This window comes from Malania oleifera, chromosome 10 (assembly GCF_029873635.1).
Source record: "Malania oleifera isolate guangnan ecotype guangnan chromosome 10, ASM2987363v1, whole genome shotgun sequence".
Classification (NCBI taxonomy): domain Eukaryota; kingdom Viridiplantae; phylum Streptophyta; class Magnoliopsida; order Santalales; family Ximeniaceae; genus Malania; species Malania oleifera.
The window spans coordinates 35,744,442-35,769,853 of NC_080426.1; the positions used below are offsets into that span (position 1 = coordinate 35,744,442).

Genomic DNA, 25,412 nt, shown 5'->3' on the forward strand with positions numbered 1-25,412 from the left:
TGGCGAGACAAGGCAAGGGAAAAAAAATACTAGGGCTCTAATACCATGTTATATCAAGAAGAATGGGAGAAAATTGGATGTATATTATCACTGTAGAAGGGTTATTTATACATAAGGAGGCTATACAAAGAAATAAAGAATCACTGTACAATCTAATCAATCACCACAATCACTCCTATAATTAATGCTAATCAAATCCCCACAATTACCCCTATAATTAAGGCTAATAGTTTGTTTGTTTGTTTTTACAAATGGTTGTGCCTGAAATATCATTTTCTGGTCATTTGATTTAATTGAAGCTTTTATGTGTTTCGCAAAAATTTTGAAATTTCGATCAATTTTGGATGATTCATTGAGATTTCAATGGAAATTATGCAAGACGAAAATTGATTGCCATTTCGATTTTGAGGGTCATAGAAACCGGAAATTTGACTAAAATTTCGACAATTTCGTGGAAATTTAAGACCATGATTAGAACCTTGCTCAAGGAAGTAAGTTTTAAAGAAGCTTGGCATGACAAAGTTAATTCACCATGTTTGTTTGAATTAATTACCATAGTAATGTAGTAGTTATTGAACTCAATTTTGTTGTGATTTCTAAAATAGGTAAGTAAAAATAAATTTTACCATATACATAGTATAAAAGGTCAATATTGTTTCAGGCATTTACTTTTACGCTGCCAAAGAATATGTACTCACCCCCAAACATTACTTCTCTAAAATGTTATCCATTTTTTATTTTGGGCCTCTACTTATTTCCCCGCAAAAATAAATTTTACCATATACATGGTATAAAAGGTCAATATTGTTTCAGGCATTTACTTTTACACTGCCAAAGAATATGTTCTCACCCCCAAACATTACTTCTCTAAAATGTTATCCGTCTTTTATTTTGGGCCTCTACTTATTTCCCCCTTTTATCTCATTTTTGCACAAGAGTCCATTGAGAAGTAGTGAAGAAGAAAGATAGAAAAGGAATCAATTCTTTGTTTCGGACACGTTTTGGGGTATCTTTGGAAAATAAGGAAAATTTGACACTTGGTTTTGGAGGCATCTTTTCTGTCTTTGGCATTCCTTATTTAATCCCTCGTTATTATCGTAGACCTAGGGCTACGGCATTCCTTCGGGAGAGAGTCTCAGTGGTCTTTTTTCAGAGGAAAACATCATTTTCTGAAAAATGGCTGGTGAAAAGTCATCAGATTCACTTCCTGCTGGCTGGATTTCGAAGTATAAGGTCCATAGGGATGGTTCTAGGTTCAAGGTAATATAATCTGATGTCTTTCCCACAATATCTGGAGATTTATGTGTTTTCTGGTATTCATTATATTGTTAAATTAACTAAAATTCAGCATTTTCATTTTTTCGTTGCAAATGAAGTCATAGGATATTGGCTTTGTGTTTAATTGTGTTAATGCAAAGTGCTGCTATCAATATCAGTTGTTTGTGGCAGAGTAATTGATGCGTTTCTGCTTACATTGGTGCAGTTTTTTCTTTTTCTCGTGAATTCATGTTTGCCGCAATTTCTTGTAACATGTGTAAGAAATCAAACTAGATTTTATTTTCCAAAGCTTTGGTTGGAAATGTTAGTTATGTGAGGTGATTTTCCATGTTAGATGAATGAATAAAATCTTATTGTTTATAAAGGCTTCATGTTTGAATGCCTGCCCTTATTTTGTTATTTGCTGCATTGTGGTGTCAGTTGGTAACTTGAGATTAATAAGGTTGTTTGCATAAAGAATTTCACCTTCACATTTTATTTAATTAATTAATACCATATGGGTGAAATTTTGGCATGGCCATGTTACAACTTACAATATGGCATGCTTTTGGAAATATTAAGTGTTACCAGTTCTCTTCAGTCCAACTTTCTGTTTTCAGGAATTTGTTAATGTTTTATTGAGTTGTGGACCATCTGAACTCTCAACCAGAGTTCTACCCTCTCTCTCTCTCTCTCTCTCTCTCTCAAACACACACACACGAAGACACATACAGAATGCCCACATGTAAAATGCTGAAATTTGCTTTCCATTTTTGTCTTAGAACTTAAAAATTGATTGTTCAATGTTCCTTCCTCTGGTAATGTGGCATAGATTCATGTCAGCTTTTTGGGCATATGATTTTTAAAATCCTGGAGTTATGACTTATCCTTTTTTTTTTTCCCAATAAATTTGACAGCTGTTGAGCAGTTGAATGATAAATCTTTGTTTTACAACTATGTTGCCTATTAGTCATACTATTTTGTTCTTTAAAGTTCCTTTCCTTCTATTATTTTCATGTTTTTTATATCATTGACATCATTAATTATAGTTCGTTTTACTTATTGTAATATAACACAACATATTATTATACTAGACAAAGATAAGTGGGGAAAATATTCTACCAACTAAAAATAATGTATTGAAACTGGAAAATTATTGGAATCATGGAACTTTATTGCTATAACATTTCCATCTATTTGCAATGACTACTTTTTCTATTGTTTGTTGGTTGTAGTATTACAAAAATGTGAGGACTGGAAGGATAATTTATCGAAAGAAAGAACTTCTAGATTTTGTGGAAAGTGAAAGGATGAGAATCCCATTTCCCATCAGTAAGTTTTTTTATTTTTTATTCTTTTTTAATTGTTCCTTTATCAGACAATTTATTTCGCCAAATATAAGCTTTTAGCTCTTTTTAAGGAATTTTCACCATGGTTGTCTGTGGTCAATTTTGGAAATTAAGTCACAATATAATATTTCTAATACATTTAAAGGAAAAGGGAAATTCTTGAAATGCTTGGTATTTAAGTGTCCTGCTTATGGTTTAATATGCATTAGTGTTTGCAACCCTTAGTTTCCAGTCTTTCATTATGTTGGTTGCTTTGCAAGTATAGTCTCATTGTAGCTTTGGGTATATTCAGAAGTAGTTTTATGTTTTGATTAGCACAATTTTGGATGGCACAGTTCTCAGTTTTTGTTTATCCTACTTCACTAAGGTGGCAACTTGGGTGATTCTTAGCATGAAACTGATATCTGAATTCTATATTGTATGAGATTTAGATAAAAAAATGAAATGAAAAACTGTCTTTGACTTTGTGTTGATAACTTGAATATATTGATGGAGAAGAGGTAGAACATATCTTTTGGATAAAGTGGGTGCAATTAGGATGAGGTTGAGGGTGGGGTGAGAAAATTGGTGAAAATGAGGATGGCTGAGACCAACGGTGTTGCTAATGAGGATAATGACTGTCATTGGGTAAGAAGATTCTTGTTTTAGTGGGTAAATCTGGTTTGTCCTGTGTCAGTGGAGGATATGCTGGCTATCTCTTTTTCAGGGTTCAGAAGGAGCAAAGTTAAACCAGTACTTTGGATATGTGACTGTATGCTGTGTTGTGGGGTGTTTGGATGGAAAAGAACACTCATTTATTCGAGGGGAAGAAGACTTCATGGTATTTAGTTTGGGACAAGAATCATAAGATTAAATATTTGGCTTCAGTATGGGCTGTTGTTGCTGGTTGTTTTAAGGGCCTGTCTTTGAGGATGTTCAGTGGATTGGTTTTCTGTTCTGTATTAATTTTTTAATTTTTGCTCTTTTGTTCTTTGATGGAGAATTTCGTATTCTCTAGTCGTTTGCATCATTTCTCTTTTAATACTATTCTCCTTGTTCGATACCAAAAAAAGAGGAATCTTGTTTTGTATTTTTTTTACTAGCTGGCATGTGGGGGATTTCATATTTCATATCTAAATGTTATGTACTGTTTTTCTGAACTGTAAATTAATGTTGAATTTATATTACAAATGAGCGCATGTTTTATGTTATTTAAAGGTTTTCATGGTTTATTGATTTTTTTCGATGCAGTTGTTTTCTATTATTGTACTTTTCCAATTCCTAGTCATATCCACGTGCAATCGTGCATCAATATAACGACACTAATTCTCTAAACCATGCTTTTAGTTGGTTTATTAAGCAAGACTTGTCATTGTTTACACGTTAATGAGCAATTCTTTTATGAATCCTGGCCTCTTTGGTTCTGAATGTAGACAGCTTTTTCATTGTTACTCATCCAATGCCTTGAATGCACAAGGTTTGGAAAAAATGGTGATAATTACATATTGCATAATAAAATTTTTTTGAAGAAGCATGGTATGTTTCTATATTTATTTCTGGGATATCTTCCTGATTACTCTCTTGAGTTTGAGGTGTTCTCTTCTCATTGTTCTTCATCAGACTTGGTGGTCTTGCTTCAGATCTGCGTTCTACTATAAATTGTATGTCTTATTGTGCGCTGTACTCCTGTTTTCTGTATTTCTCAATCCCAGTTACATTTTTGCCTTAGGTTGTGTAATTTCCACCCTTACTTGAATCAGCAAAGTAAACAAATTGAAAATATTTTTTGCAATGTGACTGATGTAGGATGAGAAGTGGGGATTTGGATGGATCATTTTGACCCAATTTGGAGGCCCATGTCAAAGAATATGATCAATGGATTTTTGGGTCCTAAAACCCAAATGTGCATAGTTAATTAGTTGTTTATTATGTGTTTAGTTTGCTTGTAGCAGGATTATGTATTTTGGGGGCTTGTTTGTAATGTTTGTGTACTTTTAGGGGCTTGTTTGTAATTTCATGTAGTTGTAAGCTTATGTGCATAATTTCCTGTGTTATTGGCTTTCTTATAAATAGTGCGTGAGAGCTATGTAGGAGTTGGTTATTTGTTGAGTCTGATTTCAGAGTATGTGTGCCCCAAGTGTATCTCTTACCCCTCTCATCTTCTGTATTCTTCTTCTTCTTCTTCCCCTTACTTCCTCTCTTCAATTTCTTCTAATTTTTCCCTTGGCGGCAGATCCTGGATATTGTTCTACATCATTTTGTATCAGAGCCCAACCACGATTACACCATTCTTCCATATTCAATACCCCCATATTCCTCCATCACTCTTATTCTTCTCCTCTTCTTCTCTTCTTTACTCTCCCCCCCCCCCCCCCATCTCTCTCTCTCTCTCCCTAGTTCTGGTCATCTGATTTCTCTTCCTACTCCTTTCTTTTTATTTCTTTGTTCTTCCTTCTCCCTCTTTCTTCCCTTTCCTTCTTCCCTTCTCCTTCTGATCTTTTTCTGTTTCAGATCTCTGTTCTGTTCTCTTCTCGTTTCTGTCCTACTCTGCTGCAGCATCTACTCTTCTCTAATCTTTCTTCTTCTTCTTCTTCTTCTCGTAATTCTCTATTTCTCTCCCTTAATTCTCTTACCCTCTCACTCAATCTTCTTCCTCTTTTTTCTGTTCACTCCAGTCTTTTATTTTCCATCTGCCACCATCCTGAAGAAACTGAAAACCAGTGTACTTGCAGTGTTCTGCAACTTTATAAAAAATTATTCATGGTCCTCAAATTCAAACTGCTCCAGCCATCATATTACAACACCGCCCATACCATAAAAAACAGACTCTTCTGAAAGGCACTCCTCCAAAATTTCATCACTTCCTGAGCAGCCATGTGGCCCCACATGCTGTCCAAAAATTTCCAGCCGTCAAGCCACTCTTAAATCCCTAACTTCTTGTGCTTTTTTTATCACACCTCCACTGCCATTGCAATCACCAACCTCTGATCCACGTTTGCCTGGAGTTTCATCGATGGAGACTCGCCATCGGTGGCTCAAATGCCCCATGCACCGGCGACTTGTGTGCAAAACTTTCCTCCCCTTGTTCTGCAACTTCCACACAAAAAAAGAATTGCTTCCAGCCAATGTATTCTGCATTTTCCTACAAAACCCTGCAATTTTGTGAAGCTATTTGGTGGAAAGGTTGATTACTTGAGTTTGGTACACATTTTAAAGGATTTCGCATTGCTGCTAACATCAAAATCAGACCAAATTGCTTCCATTTATATGTTGTTTATGATATTTGTTTCACTTGGAAATTGTTCTTAAAAAATTGAGAGTGAAGTTTGTGGTTTGCATGAATAGATTGAGGATTATTAGCAAATTGTTTAAGGGTCCCTAGTGGTATATGTTAAAGCTTGCTGTACATTGTTGACCACCATGGTCTTAAATTTCTACGAAATTGTTGAAATTTCTGCTTTCCATCACCCTTGAAATTGAAATGGCAACTGATTTCCGTCCTACCAAATTTTCGTCAAAATTTCAACAAATCATTCGAAATTTATCAAAATCTCAAAATTTTAGTGCAATGTCTCAAAATTTTAATCATAGAATGAAATTTTCTTGGAACTCAAGTGTAAGATTTCAATGCAACGTGAAATTTCTCTTAATTTATCTTTGTTTTTACTATATTGAAACAAGGGACCATTACAAGGTCTTTTGAAGTTGCATGAAAAAATAAACTTAGATATTAGCAACAACATTTTATTTAAACATTCATGTCTAAATTATCTTTATTTATATACAAATAATATTTAATTGATTTATGAATTTTATTCATATTAATCTTGTCGGATTTCTAGGGAATAAATTAGGAAATTCTATTTTTTGCAAATAAAATCTGAAATTACTATTTCAAATTCTAGTAGTTTCTGACTTCTGTTTGTTGTTTTCTAGGATAGAGATATGATGATTTGATTTGCTGATTTTTTGCTGATTTTGTGGCCTTCTTGATTTGGTGGTCTTCCTCTACTATTTATCTTGTAATCATGTCTCTTGAAATTTAATAAGATTGTTTATTCTTCTTCTCAAAAAACCTTCATGGTATCAGAGGCTCGTGCTCTTTTTCTATTTTGTTCTTTCTTCTGATGATGTCGTATTAGTCAGCGATGACCGGCACCCAAAGAAATCCTACCAACTCTTCCAATACTTCTGAAACCATTCCGCCCAATCCCACTATTCCTCCCAAGCCTGTATCTTCCGATTACTATTCTCAGAATTCAGCCCTTTATCTCACAGTTATGAAACTCAATGGGCACAACTAGCTTGAGTGGGCTCAGTACGTAAAATTGGCAATCGATGGCAGAGGCAAAATAGGGCATTTGACTGGCGAAATATCGAAACCTATTGCTAGTGACCCTAATCTAAAAAAATGGCAGTCCGAAAATTCTCTTATTATTGCTTGGCTCATCAATTCCATGGAACCTACCATTGGAAAACCTCACCTATTTCTTCCCACTGCTAAAGACTTCTAGGAGGCCATTCGAGATCTTTATTCAGACTTGAAGAATTCTTCTCAAATATCTGAGTTGAAAACTCGACTCTGGAGATCCAAGCAGAATGATCGCGATCTTACTACTTATTACAACGAATTGGTAACTTTATGGCAGGAACTTGATCAGTGCAACGATGATATTTGGGAGAAATCGAACGATCACGCTCGCCACAAGAAGAGAGGAAAGTGATAGGGTTTACATGTTTTTAGATGGCCTTAATCAGAGTTTGGATGAGGTACGAGGCCACATTCTCAGCAGGAAGCCATTGCCCTCTATTCGGGAAGTTTTTTTTTTAAGTTAGACATGAGGAGTCAAAGAGAAAAATCACGCTGTGCAACACCTAACATGGTTTCAACTTGGAACCTGAGAGCTCTGCTCTTGTGTCAAGAGGTGTTGACTCTGACAACGATGGGCATAAGAAACTGTGGTGCGAGCATTGCAAAAAACCGTGGCATACGAAGGAGACGTGTTGGAAGCTTCATGGTAAACCAGCAAATTAGAAGGCAAAATCCAAACGTTACAGCCATGCATACCAAGCCAATGCTAAAGAGACTCAGGAGCCTTCTACCAACTCGGATGTAGTCCCTTTTACCAAGGAGCAATTAGAGTACCTGTTCAAATTGTTTCAATATCCAAAACTGTCCTTAACTCCGTCTTGTTTTTGGTACAGAAGGGTAACTCTTGCTTTTACGTTTTTATGTGTTATTCCTAACTCTGTTCATTCTTGGATAATTGATTCTGGCACAACTGATCATATGACTGGTTGCTCCAAATTGTTCTCATCCTATAGTCCGTGTGCAGGCAATAAAAAGGTCAAAATTGTAGATGGTTCACTCTCGGTAATTGCCGAGATAGGAACTATCAAACTCACTTCGTTGTTACATCTCAATGATGTGCTCCACGTTCTCAATTTGGCTTGCAACTTGTTGTCCATCAGTAAAATTACCTCTGATCATCAATGTCAATCTAATTTCTACTCTTCTTATTGTGAGTTTTAGGAATTGACCACAGGGAGGATGATTGGCAATGCTAAGGAAAAAGATGGACTCTATTATTTTGACGATGGACCTAACTTGAGTAGACGATGTCAAAGTACTTGCTTAAATTTTGTTTTTGTTTTCAAAGATAATGATATCATGTTATGTCATTATAGGTTAGGCCATCCTAGTTTTCAATATTTAAAATACTTGTTTCCCAATTTATTTCGGAATAAAAGTCCATCTTCTTTTCAATGTGAAGTTTGTCAGTTTGCTAGACATCATCGTGCATCCTTTTCCACCCAACCCTACAATCCAACTACACCATTTACTGTGATTCATAGTGATATCTGGCGCCCATGTAGGACATCTATGTATTAAGGCAAAAAATGGTTTGTGACCTTTATTGATGATCACACGAGATTAAGTTGGGTTTATTTGATGAAGGAAAAATTTGAAGTGGAAACAATTTTCAAAAATTTTTACAACATGGTACAAACATAATTTCAAAAAAATATTCAAATATTGCAGAGTGATAATGGTCGAGAATATTTCAAAAACATTTTGGGCCAATTTTTTCTTGAAAAAGGAAATGTTCATCAAAGCTTTTGTGTCGACACTCTGCAACAAAATGGTTTGACTGAAAGAAAAAACAAACACTTATTGGAAGTAGCTCGGGCATTGCTTTTTACCAATCAGGTACCTAAATATCTTTAGGGTGAAGCCGTTCTTACTGCTTACATACCTCATAAATAGAACGCCTAATAAGGTTTTAAGCTTTGAAACACCTTTTTATGTTTCTCATAAGTTTCATCCAACAAATCAGCTTTCTTCTTTACCACTAAAGATATTTGGTTGTACTGCTTTTGTTCATATTCATAGTCATAATCGAGGAAAAATTGAATCCCGAGCCACAAAATGTGTGTTTATTGGTTATGCTCCCACTTAAAAGGGATATAAATGTTTTGAACCCATTTCCAGAAAAAATGTTTGTTACCATGGATGTTACATTCTTTGAATTACATCCCTATTTTACACCTCATCTTCAGGGGGGAACCAAAACAAAGATTCGACTATGTTTCATGAATTTTTCCAAATTGAAGACTTGCAAAATGATCCTTCTCCAACTTTGATTATTCAACCTGAAAACCCAAGCTTTATTATACTAGGAGAGAGGGAGTCGAGTTTTTTAGATACTGAAAGGGCAAGTCTTCCTACAGTGCCATCTCATGATGTTCATGATCTTATAATGACTAACAAGGGAGAAACAGAAAAAAACACCACAACGTTGGTACCATTTGACATTGTTTACTCCCAACAGAGGACAACTCGAAAGAAAGGGTCTTCCAATCCATTACATTGTCCAAAATTCATAAACCCTCTAGGTAATGTCCTCACCGAGCCTTTACCTCATGTTTAGTCCATTTCATCTTCGAGTTCTGAGCCCTCTAGTTCTAAACCCAAGTCTGGTTCCAATCCTAAGTTCGATGATTCTAAACTTCCTATTGCTGTCCGGAAGAGTGTGAGGTCTTGCACCCAACATCCATTGTCCAATTATGTGTCATATGAAAATTTCTCACTTTTTTTTCGTGCTTTTACCTCACAATTGTCTTGTGTGGAGATTCCTAATACTGTGCAGGATGCTTTGAAAGTTCATGAGTGGTAGGAGGCTATCTTCGATGAGATGAAAGCTCTTGGAAAAAATGGCACGTGGGAGTTAGTTGATCTACCAAGAGGAAAGACAACTGTAGGGTGCAAATGGAGACATTCGCCCCAGTCGCAAAGCTAAACTCTGTAAGAGTTTTTTTGTCACTTGCAGGCTGCAGCTAATCGTGAATGGCCTCTGCAACAGTTGGACGTAAAAAATGCATTTCTCAATGGAGACCTGGAGGAAGAAGTGTACATGGATGCACCTCCAGGATTTGGTGAAAAGTTTGGCACAAAGGTGTGTAAATTGAAGAAGTCGTTATATGGGTTAAAACAGTCACCAAGTACCTAGTTTGAGAAATTCACTCAGTTTGTTGAAAGTCAGGGGTATACTCAAGGGCAAGGTGATCATACGATGTTTATAAGACATTCACAGGATGGGAAGATAGCAATACTGATTGTGTATGTAGACAATATAATTCTCACTAGAGATGACGTACTTGAGATGAGCCGATTGAAGATTTCCCTCTCATCAACATTTGAGATCAAGGACTTAGGATCTCTGAGGTATTTCCTTGGAATGGTTGCTCGGTCGAAGAAGGGGATTGTTGTCTCCCAATGGAAGTATGTCCTTAACCTCCTTACGGACTCGAATTAGCGGTTGTAGCCCAGCAAACACTCCAATAGAACCTGAATAGAAACTTGGAGATGACAAGGAAGGTGATCCAGTGAATACAACTCAGTATCAAAAGTTGGTGGGAAAGTTAATTTACTTATCACATACACGGCCCGTTATTGCTTTTGTTGTGAGTTTGGTAAGCCAGTTTATGCATTCATCCTACGAGAAACATCTTGAAGCAGTTTATCAGATTCTCAGATACTTGAAAAGTACACTAGGCAAGGGTTTACTCTTTTAGAAGATCACAACAGAACCTAGAGGCATACACTGATGCAGATTGGGCAGGCTCAGTTATTGACAGGAGACCCACGTTCGGATACTGTACTTATGTCTGGGGAAATATGGTCACATGGAGAAGCAAGAAACAGAATGTGGTTGCAAGGAGCAGTGCTGAGGCAGAATATAGGGCTACGGCTTACCGAGTTTGTGAGATGCTATGGCTGAAGAGAATTCTTGAAGAGATTGGATGCCGGTGAACATGCCAATGAAGTTGTATTGTGACAACAAATCTGCCATAAGTATTGCTCAAAATCTAGTACTACATGATCGCACAAAGCATGTAGATATTGACAGACACTTCATAAAAGAGAAGATTGATAGTGGAGCTGATCGCATGCCTTTTGTTCCTACTACTCAACAAATAGCTTCACCAAAAGACTTTTCATACCTAGTTTTGAGCTCTTTGTAAGCAAGTTGCGCATGATAGATATCTATGCTCCAACTTGAGAGGGGGTGTTAGATTTCTAGGGAATAAATTAGGAAATTCTATTTTTTGCAAATAAAATCTGAAATTACTATTTCAAATTCTAGTAGTTTCTGTTTCTTGTTTTCTAGGATAGAGATCTGCTGATTTTGTGGTGATTTGATTTGCTGATTTTGTGGCCTTCTGATTTGGGATTTGGTGGTCTTCCTCTACTATTTATCTTGTAATCGTGTCTCTTGAAATTTTATAAGAATGGTTATTCTTCTTCTCAAAAAACCTTCAAATCCAACATGTTTAGTATACATATTATTACAACTATTGCACTTCATACACAAAATAGATGTATTTTATTACATATTAGTCCTAAAACTTTTTTTCTTATGTCTATTAACCATTTCCAAAGTTCCATGAAAGAATCCATGCTTTACTACTAATTTCCATTGTTTCTTCAAAACAAAAATTGAGATTGACATTGAAATCTAAATTTCTGCTTAAATTTTCATACTTTTGGACCTTCGAAATTTGTGTTGAAACCAAAATTTAAGACTTTGTTGGCCCAACTTAATAGCTTAAATTTTTAGGTAAAGTGGTAATCTAACATGGTACCAAAGCTGGTTGCTAGGAGGTCTTGGGTTCCCTGTCTTGTTGCCCACATTTATTGTGCGGTGTTTAGAAAATAATTGTATTTCCTATGAATGGTATTTATCGTTTGTTTATCTCTCCACATGCTGCTGGGCTGCATGTGTAGGGGACCATTAAAGCTTGATAGACACTGTTGGCCCATAATCTAACAGCTTAAGCTTTCATTAAAGCTTGAATAACTTGATAGACACTGTTGGCCCACAACCTAACAGCTTAAGCTTTTAGGTATGGTGGTAATCTAACAATAATTGGAACATGGTGACTAAAGTTGAGTTGTCTACAGAAGTGGAATTATTATATGTCACGGTACAATCATGGAGAATGCCTTGGAGACTATTGCCAATGCTTTGAATAGGCTAACAACCAAAGTTGCATCCTTAGGTAAAAGGCCCATTGATTTCATACCAAAAAGGAAAGTGGCATAGCTTGTGTCCCTCATACTTTGGAATTGCATGAAGGCCAAAATGATCATTTGAGTAAGGGAATTAAATTAGAAGTTTCAGATTTTAAATGGTGATGGTTCTCTAGATGAATTTGATGATTGAATGTATTCTTTGGAGTACTATCTCAGATGGTATGACATGAATGAGGCTAGAAAAAGTTCTATTTGGCTGAATCAAAATTGAAGGGACTGATTGAATTTGGTGTATTAAACATTAGGATATCTTTAGAATGAGGAGATATGGTGAGATTACAACAGGGGATGAGATGAAGCAAACCATGCAAGAACAATTTATACCTCCCAATTATTAGCAGCCTGTAGGTTATCAGTGATAGAGCACATTAGTAGGTTCTATCATTTATCACATGTAATTATTCTTACAAATTGCACATTTTCTAATTACTTAGCAGGATAATTAATATTTCTGAAATATTGTCAAAAGAACGATAGGATTAACGGGACAACCAATGGGACCAGGGTTGACATAGAATGGAAGAGGATGTGATGATTGCTTTGTACAGAAAAGGTTGAAGCCAGCTATTGCCTCCAAGCTAGTTGTATATCATCTCATTACAATTGGGGATGCAGTACATGTTGCCACTTAGATCAAGGACGATATGCAGCATAATCTTCCTAAAGTTACATCAATTCTTCAGTTTGAGAAGAGTACAAGTGAAGTTGTTCAAGATAAGACAGTTGAGCAATTAAATAAAGGAGTTATTGATAACCCTTAGAAGACTTTTGATCATTGCAGAACAACTTCTAAGGTCCAACCATCAATCAAGTGCTTCAAATGTCAAGGTTTTGGGCATTTGAGCTGCACAATGTCCTGAGTAAGTCATCACTGTTGCATAAAAAGAAGAAGATGATGATGATGGCATCCAAGTAGTTGAAGCTGAAACATAAATCCCAAGTGACTTAGATGATGACGGCAACGTGAAAATCTGTTTAGTGCTTCGACATATGCTCTCTTCTCACAAGGTTGAAGAAAAAGAAGAGTGGAGGTGGAATAACATTTTTTAGACTCAGGTGATTTGTCAAAAGGAGCTTTATATGTTAGTTATTGATCTCAGTAGTTGTACAAATGTAGTTTTTGAAGAAGAAGTGAAGAAATTGAATTTGGAAGTCAAATCTCATGTCAATCCATATAAAATTGCTTGGCTGAGCAATGCCAACTTGAAGGTCCATGATTGTTGCTTGCTTACCTTCAATATTGGTCAATTGTGGAGATAGTGCAATGTGATATCCTTGCTCTCAAGATTTTTCGTATCCTTTTGGGTCATCTATGTTTTTTTGATAGGAGGGCTAAGCATGATGGATATGAAAATTCTTCTTCCATCTCGATCAACAAGACAAAGTATAAATTTATGCCATCTCAAGCTCTTCCACTCACCAAATTGAAGCATACTGCCGGTTCCTTTCTTATGAAGCGAGATGATTCTATTCAAGGCGATGAAATCCTTGGTACTTTTTCTCAACTTGATGGAGTTGAGTTCTTTTCGGCAGGTGGGACTCCCTTGCCCAAGTCATTTATTACTTTTGGAACCCATTTTGCATTCTTTCCCTAATTCAAGGGCCTCTTTCATCAACCTTATTACTGCAAACCCATCTCCAGTGTTGGCTACCTTGCTGTCAAATATGCAGTATACTCAATAGACTGACAATCTTGTAGGTTTTTCTTCATTGTCAGTTTTTTCTGGGAAGTTAGAGAGTGTCAGTAGCAATATATGTTGGTCTATGCCTCTATGGTCCTACCAGGCTCACTATTAGGTATTATCTTTTGCAATGAATTATTTGCAGTTATGGCTTCAGTTATTCTGTGTGGATATTAAGGGGTGATTTAGTGTTGTTAGATTTCATGAAGAGAAAAAAGGGGGAGGTTGGTTAACTAGGTTTACTTTGAGTATGCAGAATTTTGAAGGATTGTCCTTTGGATAAAGCTTTGTTCTCTTTTGTCACTGGATCAGGGAGAGGGCAGGCTGGTTGTTTAGATAGGTTGTAATTAGTAGGAAGATTAATTTTTTTGCAGATCTTTTCACTTAGGAGGATGTGTCAGACCTATGGTTGAGGGTTTGGTGGTGGAATCCTTTTTCTAGAGACCAGGTGACTTTGTTGGAGAGGCATTTTGAGGAGAGTGAAGTGCGGGCAGTTGTGTTTGGGATGGAGAGGGACAAGATCCAAGTTCACATGGTTTAATGTGGCTTTCTTTCAAGATTGTTGGGCTGTGGTTAGAGTGAATTTAGTGAAGATATCTAATGAGTGCTACTTTAATGGGGATGTGGGCAAAAGTATTGAGTCTACTTTCATTATTATGTTGATTAAGAAGAGTTGGTCTATCAAGGTTTCTGACTTTTGGCTTATTAGTCTAGTTAATAGTGTATAAGATTATTGATAAGGTTGTTGCAGGTATGCTGAGTTTTGCTATAGGTGATACTATTTCTTGGGCTCAATGATGTTTTCTGGGTGTAGGCAGATTGTGGATGCTAACTAATGAGGTTGTGGTGGATTTTTGCAGGAGGAAAGAGAAGGGACTGTGTTTAAGCTGGATTGTGAAAAGGCTTTCGATCATGGTCTTGAATTTCCATGAAATTGTCGGGAATTTCACTTTCCACCACCCTCGAAATAAAAATTGTAGTAAATTTCTGTTTACTAAATTTCCATTGAAATTTCCTTGAATCACCCGAAATTTATTGAAATCCTGAAATTTCAGTAATTCTTTTCATAGAAAAAGAAATTCATTAACAAGTAAGAGGGGAATTTACATCAAGATGGAGAATAAGGGATCCTCCTAAAGAAATAAAAAAGAATTGAAAAAAAAAAAAGCCAAAAGGATTACAATAATGATTCCCCTCAAGTACCTCTGAAGATCTGACAAAAGTAAACCCTGAAAAAACCCAAAAGAATGGGTCCAAAAGGATGCAAGGAAAACCACTCTTTCCCAAAGGAAGCGAGGAGGATTTGGTTTGCCATTTAAAATCCTTGTATCCTTTCTGCCCAAAGAGTCCTAAAGAGAGAAAAGATTGCACATCTCTAAAGGATCCTCGCTTCGTTACTTCTCTTAAATCCTCTGTAATGTACTTTTAAGAAAGCTTCAACTGCCCTTCAAAAGATCACAGCCTTACCAAATACTGAAAACAACATAAACCAAAGCTGAGAGAAAAAAAAAAAAGATTTAGTGCAAAAGAGCCAAAGAATTCCACACCCAAATCATTGAGTTATCTCTCACCATGGGAGAAAAATATTCCAGCATTCTCAATAAAATAGTTAAATCATCAATCTCTCTCTCATTGAGGTTCCTAAAAAAAGTGAAAATCCCAAGAGGGAGAGCCCCCTTCCAAATTGTAGAAATCAATAATCGGAGAGTTGTGTAACAATATAAAGATGGGGGACTAAAGAGTGCAATGCAACCTCACCCATATGGCCATATCTTCCCAAAAATGAATGTCGTTTCCTTTATCAACTTGAAAATGAGTAAGAGGGTAGAATAAATGAGCTATTTGAGAAATGAATTTCCAAGGACTTGCATGAGAAGTACAACCACTTCCTCTAGTATTCCACCTATTTCAATGCAGACCATGTTTACTTCTAATTAGCATCTGCTGAAGGAAGTCGACGTCCTAGGGAAAACTCCAAAGACATTTTTCCAACTAGCGAAATGTTTTTAGACTACAAGTTCTCAAGGCCCAAAATCCCTTCAAACTTAGGTCTTCGAAGCATATCCTAGCTAACTAGACGATCTCTCTTATCCTCCCCAACTATTGATCATAAAAAATCCCTCATAATCCTCTCCAAGGTCTTTGCCCCCAACTAGAATTTTGGAAAGGGAAATAAAATATGTAGATATATTAGAAAGAGCAGCATTTATGAGGGTAATCTGACCTCCTAATGACAAGTAAGCCCTCTTCCATTCCACCAACCCACCCCCCCCCCCCCCCCACCACAAAAAAAAAAAAAAATTTATTCCCCACTCTCTCGATCACTGGGTCCAAACGAATTATAGCTAGGATTTCTAACAATGGGAAGACCTAAATAAGTCAGAGGCCACTCCAAAATTGCACTAATTTAAGCCTAACCATCTAACGTTGTCAAACCTGAGTTGATTCCTACTATCTTCAAGAAAAAGGAGGGTGTCATCAGCAAATTGGAGATGGGACACCATGATATCCTCCTTGCCTATTTTAAGACCCCAAATGACATTAAGACCTTGGGCATGATTGATCATCCTACTCAGCACACCGACAAAAAGGTGAAGAGAAACAAGGAAAGAGGATCCCTTTGCCTCAAACCCCATGAGGCTTGAAACCACTCCCGTGGCTGACTATTTACTTTACATTGTCACTATGGATAGGCACCCTTTTATCCATTTCCTACAAATTCAATCGAAATCCTTTAAGGCTAACACATTATCCAAGAAACTCCAACTAATCATATCATAGGCTTTTTCAAAGTCTAATAGTAAAACACCCTTCCCTCCCTTTCTCCTCACATCCTCCACCACCTAATTTGCCACAAGTGCAACAACTAAAACCTATCTATCCTTAATAAAGGAAAACTATCATAGTGTAATTATTCTCCCCAACACCTCCCAAAGCCTCTTAGAAAAAACCTTGGTGAGAATTTTATAGAGGCTAGTTACCAAGCTTATTGGCCAGATATCTCGTACTTTCTTTGAATGCTCCTTATTAGGAACAAGAGCTATAAATGTAGCACTCACATAGTCACATTTCTTCCTCACCATATTGTTATGTGAAACTCTCAGAAGAAATCCATTAAATCTTTCTAAATCGCCTCCCAACTATCCTAGAAAAAAGCCATGGTAAAACCAACGGGGCTAGAGCTATAAACGTAGCACTCACATTCTTCCTCACCATCTTGGTTAGTGAAACTCTCAGAAGAAATCCATTAAATCTTTCTTAATCACCTCCCAACTATCCTAGAAAAAAGCCATGGTAAACTCATTGGGGCTTGGAGCCTTACACTTGTCCATATAAAAATTCCCCCCCCCCCCCCTCCGATCTCCACAATGTCAAAAGGCCTTTCCAGCCAAAGCAAGGTTTTCCTTAGTGGGACTCCAGTTTAAACCTTCAATCATCAATCTTTTTTTGCATCCCTTAGTATACAACCTCTATCAAACTCCATTATCTTTTCCCCAATTTGAGTTGAATCCCGCACCATATTTCCTTCGTTTGTTTCCAACTCCTCAATCAATTCTTCCTCCTTTGATTGGCCACTTTATGAAATAGTTTAGAATTACAACCCTTTTTTTTCAACCATTTCATCCTAGATTTCTATTTCCAACTTATCTCTTCCTAAAAAGGATAATCTATAAATCATTACTAAGTTGGCTGCTCCTAACCCTATCCTATTGCTAGCCAAGATACACTCCTCAATCCTATCCAAACATTCAATCTCATTTAGAATTAATTTTTTTTCTCTCAAATTACTGGAAACTTCTTTATCCCAAAGTTTCAATCTATTTTCACATCCTTCAACTTTCTCATAATCTAAGCTCGGGCACCCCTAAACATTGGTTTGTTTCCACCAAGACTCGATGCACTCCCTAAAAGAAGAGTGAGTCAACCACATATTTTCAAAGCGAAAAGGGGTAGGGCCCAAACAAAGGATTGGGTAGTGATTTGAAACTAGTCTAATGAGAAACCCCTAGGCAACATTCAAGAAGGTATCCTTCCATTCATTGGTGAACAAAAAAGGGTCAATAGGAGGAGGCAATTATATCTCCTGATGCTACCTAGGTAAAGTGGCCATCGTTTAGCGATAAATCCTTAATCTCACCCTCCCAAATAATGGAATCAAAATTCTCATACTACTAGTCACCCTCGAACCTCCAACCTTTCCTTAGTAAACAAAATGGTATTGAAATCCTTGCCACCACTTAATGCAGATTGCAAAGGCCAAAAAAGACTAGCAAGCTCCTCAAAAAAAGAATCCACAAATGAAATAGCGTGGGACCATAAACTGAAGTAAAACATTGACCCCAAAACCTTTAACCTCTAGTGACAAAGAGAGAGAGAAATTACCAGCCACACAATCCTTAAACGATGCCACCTTAATATCCCAAACAATAATATGCCCACCTAAAGCACTTGAAAAGGGAAAGAACACCCAATTTCTAAGGCTAGAATCCCAATTTTTTCTCACCAAGAAGGCATCTACAAACACAGCTTTAGACTCTTGGTTGAGTAAAACATTTGGAGTAACCCTACTAATTAACTCTTTCACAACCCTCTGTTTCCTACTACTTCCTAAACCTTAGACATTACAGGAAAGAATCCTCACTAATAACTTCTATCACCCCCATTTTTCTTTCTCCTCTATAATAGTTGACTAAGGAGGCAAGCCTACCCAACTCTATATTCAACTTTGGAGACTTTTTTTCTCCCTCCTCTCCCCACCACTAATCCTAACCACTTGCCCTTTGTGGTTTACAAGACTAAGACCTAATTCATCAAATAGGTTTTGGGCATCACAATTGTCCCTCTCATCTCCTAGAAGGTCCACTATTTGAAAGTCTCTCTTTTTAGATTACCCCTTTTGGTAGAATAGTGTATTAGATGTAGAAAAAGAATGTTTAGGGATGGGGAGAATTCCTATTGGGTTAGCTGCACTGGTCATTGAAGTCCCAAGAAGTTCAGTCTCAATGTTGCAAATTGGCTATCTGGTACAGAAATAGGAGGTATTGTGGGGAGAGATGTTTTGACTAGGTTCTCCCAAAGACAAAAAGCTTCATCTTAACCATGTGTACCCTTCTCGACTTTTTTTTTCTAATTGTCTTGGCTAGGAGCCCCATTTTTCAATCTCTCCCCTTCCTTTTCATGGGTTTCACTTAGAGAAATTTATGGGGATGGGTCATCAGTAACTCCTTGTATTTTGCAATGCTAAATCAACAAGTCATTTTCAAAACCATAAGAGGAAGGAGAAGCAAATTCATCTTCATCAGGATTCATGATCTCATAATCACTGCCACTAGCTTCCACTATCTGCTTTCCTTTGTTCCCCAAATCAAACTTTTCCCCTCCCATCTTTGTTTTTAATCTCCTAGTACACCTCTGTAAGCCTTCACAAGGCTGGATGCTGGTTTTCTTTTTCATTTACAGCACCTAGTTTATCTGTCTTGTTTCCTTTTTTTTTTTTTTTTGCCCATGTCCTTCGAGAGAACTTGTACCCTGGAATGCCCTGCCCATGAGGAAGGAAGCATAGCCTTTGTAATGTTTTGTCTTGAGTCTTGACTTTCCTGGACAATGGAATGATTTCCCCCAAGCCCATTTGGTCCTCCTTCACTTCTATTTACAACCAAATCTTCCTTAGACTGGGGCTGACAAAAGACCCCTCTCTTATATGAATCAACTTTGGGCCTAAAGCTGCAGGCTTTCTTGTGGCCCACTTCCTTAGTATATCCATTGCCAGCATGGAGATCTTCCTCATGTAGAATTCTTCCCTTTCTAGAAAAACGGGGCTTGAAATCTTGAGAATATTGAAGGTATAGGTTTCTTTGCAAGTTGTTCCTATTGCTCATTTGCATAACAAATGTTAACATCTTAAAATCCAATTTGAGTTTGAAATTTTCTGAGCTTGTTGTTCTCCTGTAACTACCTCCCAAAACTTCATACACCCTGTAGCCTCCTTTCCATCTAGTACGCACACCATTTGAATCACTCCACTTGCTGGGATCTTCTTCAAATATATGAAACAACCACAAGTGCTTGCTCTTTGGTGGATCATGATAAATTTGTTTGGAGAACTAAGAGTTTTCACCCATGGGCTTGCTTTTTTGGGTTCAAGAAAGTCCTAATCTCCCTCGAAAGCCATAATCTCTCCTATTCTAAAATGGAATGGAGAAGAGGACCAAGAGGCCATGCATTGCTTTCTCGGTGATGACAAGGATCCCTCACTTTTCCTCAATGGTGATTTTTTTTTTTTTTGTTTGTTTATCAAGAAACTGAAATTCTCTATGACCACTTCTAAAAAGATAGCTTGAGAGCTTGATCGGAGAGGGGTAGTGACTTTGGTCGGAGTGGGGCGAGCATTGATCGCATTAAGGAGGAGAGGCCTGAAATGCGTTTAGGAGTCATATTCCAAGAAAGGGAGGCCAAGGTTGTTAGTGCAGGCATCGTCACCGGCCCCCATTATTGTGCTTGCAAAAGGGTTTAGTTGTTGCTCACAAGAACCCATTGTTGTCTCTCAACCCAACAGTGAACGAATTAGGAGAGTTTGAGGTATTATAAAAAAAATTCGGCAAATTATTCGAGGTTGTAACTATAGAATGAAATTTCGTTGAAATTGAAATTTCTCTATTGATTTTTTTTTTTTTTTGAACTAAAGTCGAGAAGGATATGATTAGTTGTCATACTTTTGAATAATAATAAATTAATGTATTTGTCTTATTTTTTATTTCATTTATATTAAATGAATATGTTTAATATGATTATCATATTATAGTTATTGCATCAAGTACTCCACATACCAGTCCTATTGATTATATTTTAGTCCTAAATCTCATCTTGTTATTTCTAGTAATAGTTTCTAAAGTTTCATAAAATATTTATGTGCAACTTCATATTTTTATGCAACTTGGAATATAGGGACACTTACAAGTAAAAGCATGGAAATTGTTGACACAATGATTAGAAGAAAAATTAACATAATCTGCCTTCAAGAAACTAAGTGGGTGAGGGAGAAAGCTAGAGAAATTGATAAATCAGGATTAAACTTTGGTACACGGGAAAAGAAAAACATGAGAATGGAGTAGGAATTATCGTAGACAAAAACTTAAAAGATAGAGTTGTAAATGTAAAGAGTAGGAGATAGAATTATAAAAATCAAGATGGTCTTAGGCCAAGAGATAATAAAAATCATTAGTGATTATGCTCCTCAAGTAAGCTTAGCTAAAAACCTTCAAAGACTAGTTTGGGAAGATATGAATAGCATTATACAAGGCATATTAGAGATTGAGAAAATATTCATAGGAGCAGATTTGAATGAACACGATGGAAAGTCTATATCCACAAAAGATGTACGTGGTTCGGCAAAGCCTACATCCACGGAAGCAATCGGCACAAAAAATTCACTAAGAAATTTGAGAATACACAATACACTTCACAAAGATCTCTCTCATATCTCACAAAACCATCAGATAGGGATAAGTAGACTTCCTTCGGAAGTTTCCCTCCAATTACCCCAACCACCCCAACGTTCAAATTCAAAATTTGAATTTCTTCTCGCAGCCCAAGTGAACTCGTCGACGAGAACAAGGGATTCATCGACGAGACAAAGAAGCCCACTCGTCGACGAGTCTATCCTCTCGTTGACGAGTCTTTAACTGTGAGAGTTTCAAGCTCTCGGTATCTACTTGTCGAGGAGCACAAAACACTCATCGATGAGTCTTCTGCTACCAACATAAGAAGACTTATCTCGCATGTTTTCCTTCCTTATTTGTGATTCCACTAAGTATAAGAGTCACACACAAATATAACAATGACCATCTATCAAGCAGGCACTGGATGAGCTTGGTATGGCTTTAGCATTTGCTCAAAACACAAATTTTTATTAACTATATTTTACCATATTCAAAAGAATTTGTATAAAAGAGCAATACGGGTATGCTGGAAAATATCTTCATGCATTGTGGCAGATTGGATGTCAAAAGATTAACGCAATTTTTAGAAATACTCATTTTTACCCATACAGTCAAGGTCTTAAATTTCAATTTCGACTCAAATTTTGAAGCCCCAAAAGTATGAAAGTTTCGATTTCGATTTGAAAAGATAACGGAAACTAGTAGTAAAGCATGGAGTTATTTGTAAAACTATAGAAATGGTTAACAAACATAATAATATAAGTTTTAAGACTAATATATTACAAATTAAATTCTACTATGTTTTGTATGAGGTGGAAAAGTTGTAAAATAGTATGTGTATCAAACATATTTGTAAGATAATGTACATTAAACATATTCAGTTAATGCAAATGAAATTCGTAAATCATTTAAATATTATTCATTATACAAATATTGATAATTTAGACATGAATGGTTAAATAAAATATTACTGTAAGTTTATTTTTTCATATAATTTCAAAAGCACTTGTAATAATCTTTTGTTTCAATAAAATAAATTAAAAGAGAAATTTCACTTCACTCCTAAATCTCCCATTTAAATTTCGACAAAATTTCATTGTATAGTTAAAATTTCGACAAGTTTTGCTAAAATTTCGAGGTTTCAATAAATTTCGGATGATTTGTTGGGATTTCGATTGAAATTATGCAAGACGGAAATCGACTGCCATTTCAATTTTGAGGGTGACGGAAATCGTAAATTTCGACAAAAATTTTGACAATTTCGTGGAAATTTAAGACCATGCATATAGTTTCATGAATAAAGCTATTTGAAGTTTTGAGTTTACTCGAGAGAGGAATTGGTTCCAACTTCCATGTAATCTGCATAATGATTGCATAAGAAAAGAAAGTAAATTATCAAATAGAAACCTCCTCTTGAAGTACTTAGCTCAATTTTAATGGTCGACTTAGAATACATAAACCAACTGCTGCAGATTCCATCCTTGGGATGATGAGATGGGCCTGTTTTGTTGACTTTCCAATATGAGGGTCAATAATATTTTCAGTTTTTAAAATGCCAACATAAAGTTTCAGAAATGACTTGCCAAGAAGAAAGGCATTGGTAAGTTGGGATTTGAAAATAATACTTTATTGATTATCCAATGTATTAAAGGTATCCCAATAATCTGAGGTGTTTCTAACATTTAATTTAGGACTTCTCCAATATAATAGTTGAGTGTTGCATTGATGGATTGGATGTAAATTAGAGGCACATGGAGGAGGTTGGCCTCTTTTTATTTGGTTTTTTGAATTTTATATTTTAGAAAAATGCAAAACCCCACTCCCTTAAAAAGTGCGTACTAAAAAATATATTATTATATCTTACTGACCCAAGTTTCTCAAGTCATGGATTTGTGTGTGCGTGTCCATTAGCAGCCCAGAAGTAAATTTTTTGGATTCATTTCAAATTAGAGGATGCATAATATTGGAGGAAATCCTGGGGCAATTTATTTTTTCTTTCAACTTTGGGGATGTGACTCTAGGAACTGGAATTGGAGAAAATTAAGTTTTGAGAGAAATTACTAATGTGATTGTTAAAGCTTGATATATACTGTTGGCCCACAATCTAATAGCTTAAGCTTTTAGGTAATTGGCATTCTAGCATGGTATTAGAGCCAAGTTGCTAGGAGGTCCTGGGTTCTAGTCTTGTTGCCTGTGTTTATTGTTGGTGTTATTATATTCCATGTAATGGAGTTACTTATCGTTTTTTGATCTCTCCACGTGCTACTGTGGTGCACATGCAACTATGCAAGGGAGTGTTTAAAGGCTTAAAGCTTGATATACATTGTTGGCCTACAACTTAATAGCTTAAGCTTTTAGATGAAGTGGTATTCTTTCAATGTTTTTCTAAAGATTATATACATTGATTATCCTTGGTTTGGGTCCAGTTAAGTTTGCTCTTAAGTAATTGAATAGCTAATGTAAATAAATTCCATCTTTGCAACCAATGCAAGTCCTGAGGTAAGTGTAATATGAGAATATGTGTGGGTTTTTATTTTTTCCATCTTTTGTATTTTCTCATGGATCCTATTGTTTTGTTTAATGCACATCTAAATTAGTTGAAATTTGGTCAATGAATAACAAACCTACTCAACACTTTATCAATAAATACCTTTGAATAAAAAGTGTTGGGCATGTGTGTGCACGTTTGAAGCTTTTCCTTTTATCCATTGATTTTCTTTCAAGTTTTTAATTTGCCATTAGTTCACTTCGTAGCTTCATTTCTTCATACAATGTTTTATATGTGTGACACACACCCATGCATTCCTTTCGGGGCTGCACATTCTACTGTAATGACTGTCCGGAATACTTGATGAGACACCTCTTAAACACTGAAAACTCAACTAGTTGAGGTTCATGGTTGAAGACTATCACGTTGATGAAAATCTCTCTATACATTGGCACTGCAATGGTTAAATCAGTAATTTTTTAAGCTGATTCATTAGGGTAATAAAATAGCCTCATTCATAATATTATGCCCGTTTGCTTCTTATATGCTGTTTGTTGTGTGCAGTGGGTGAGAAAAGCAGCGGCCAATGCAGCCAAGATTTGCCAGAAAGCTCAAATAGAAGGGTTTCTGAGGAAAAAGCTTCAGCTACTGATAGTGATGATGAGCTGGAGGTGAGAAGGGTGAGGGAGGGGACGATATGTTACACAAGGAGATCCAAGTCCCCCAATCCATCCCCAAATCCCTTGCATTGCTTTTCGTGGATTGAGGGTGTTGTAACTTTCCAAGCACTTGTGCAAGAGGCAGTTAACTTGCGAAAAGCCAATGAAGCCAATCAAGTTGTGGATGGTGAACCTGGGGAGCCCCAAGCTATGTCTGTGGATGGACGAGGATCTTCTAAAGAATAAGGAGAACCTCATCTGAAGGAGAGTCCTTACTCCTGCTTTGTAGAGTTTGTCTTATGTGCAAAACTCTCTGGTAAGGACACCAAATAAGGAAATTGAACCATCTCTTTTAAAGATGCTCTAAACTTTGGGACACTTTGTCATCTGAGGGCCATCTCCGTGTATAAACAGAGAGGATGCCCATATCTGTGATCCTGTGTGCGTGCACTTTTCAATTTTCTGAAGACTGCTCGCTTATAGACTTTTTCTTCTGCCCCCTCCCAAACATTATGTTTTTGTTGGGTTGAATGTTTTAACTCTCCTTTTAGCTTATAGACTTTTTCTTTTGAACTCTCCTTTTAGCTTTGTTTGAATGTTTTGAATTAGGTTTCTCTGAAGTCCCTAAGGTCAAAATTTGCATTATCATTGCATCATTTGTTGGAAACTTAAAATAAAAACATGATAACTCTGTGGAGTGGGACTGCAAGCCTAAGAAATGATGGCCATTGTTCTCTGAAAAATAGACCCCAAGCCTCCAAGGATGAAGTATATTCTTTTATAATTACTTAATTTGGCAATCTTGGAGAGTTATGTCATGTGGTAAAGTTACGAGTCCAAGTAAACTTCTTTACACAGGAAATTAAAGGTCATGTTAAGAAATACGGACTATTTAAATTCATCGATTCAAAATTCATGCTCTCTATTGTGGAAAAATTTAATTCACCAATCCCTACATCAG

The 25,412-nt window shown here is 36.4% G+C and overlaps 1 protein-coding gene across 1 annotated transcript; it reads left to right on the forward strand.

Annotated features, from left to right (window-relative positions):
* Positions 1-904: 904 nt before the first annotated feature.
* LOC131166158 (uncharacterized) lies at positions 905-25,029 on the forward strand. The gene is made up of 3 exons (XM_058124472.1): positions 905-1,260; positions 2,493-2,589; positions 24,357-25,029. The coding sequence occupies exons 1-3, from the start codon at positions 1,177-1,179 to the stop codon at positions 24,695-24,697; spliced, it is 522 nt and encodes a 173-aa protein (XP_057980455.1). The 5' UTR covers positions 905-1,176; the 3' UTR covers positions 24,698-25,029.
* Positions 25,030-25,412: the final 383 nt, after the last annotated feature.

Bases quoted from the DNA above. Each gene is read 5' to 3' on its own strand.
- LOC131166158 (XM_058124472.1), top strand. From the start codon at position 1,177: ATGGCTGGTGAAAAGTCATCAGATTCACTTCCTGCTGGCTGGATTTCG. The intron at 1,261-2,492 runs GTAATATAATCT...TGTTGGTTGTAG, and splicing joins GGGATGGTTCTAGGTTCAAG to TATTACAAAAATGTGAGGAC. The intron at 2,590-24,356 runs GTAAGTTTTTTT...TGTTGTGTGCAG, and splicing joins GAGAATCCCATTTCCCATCA to TGGGTGAGAAAAGCAGCGGC.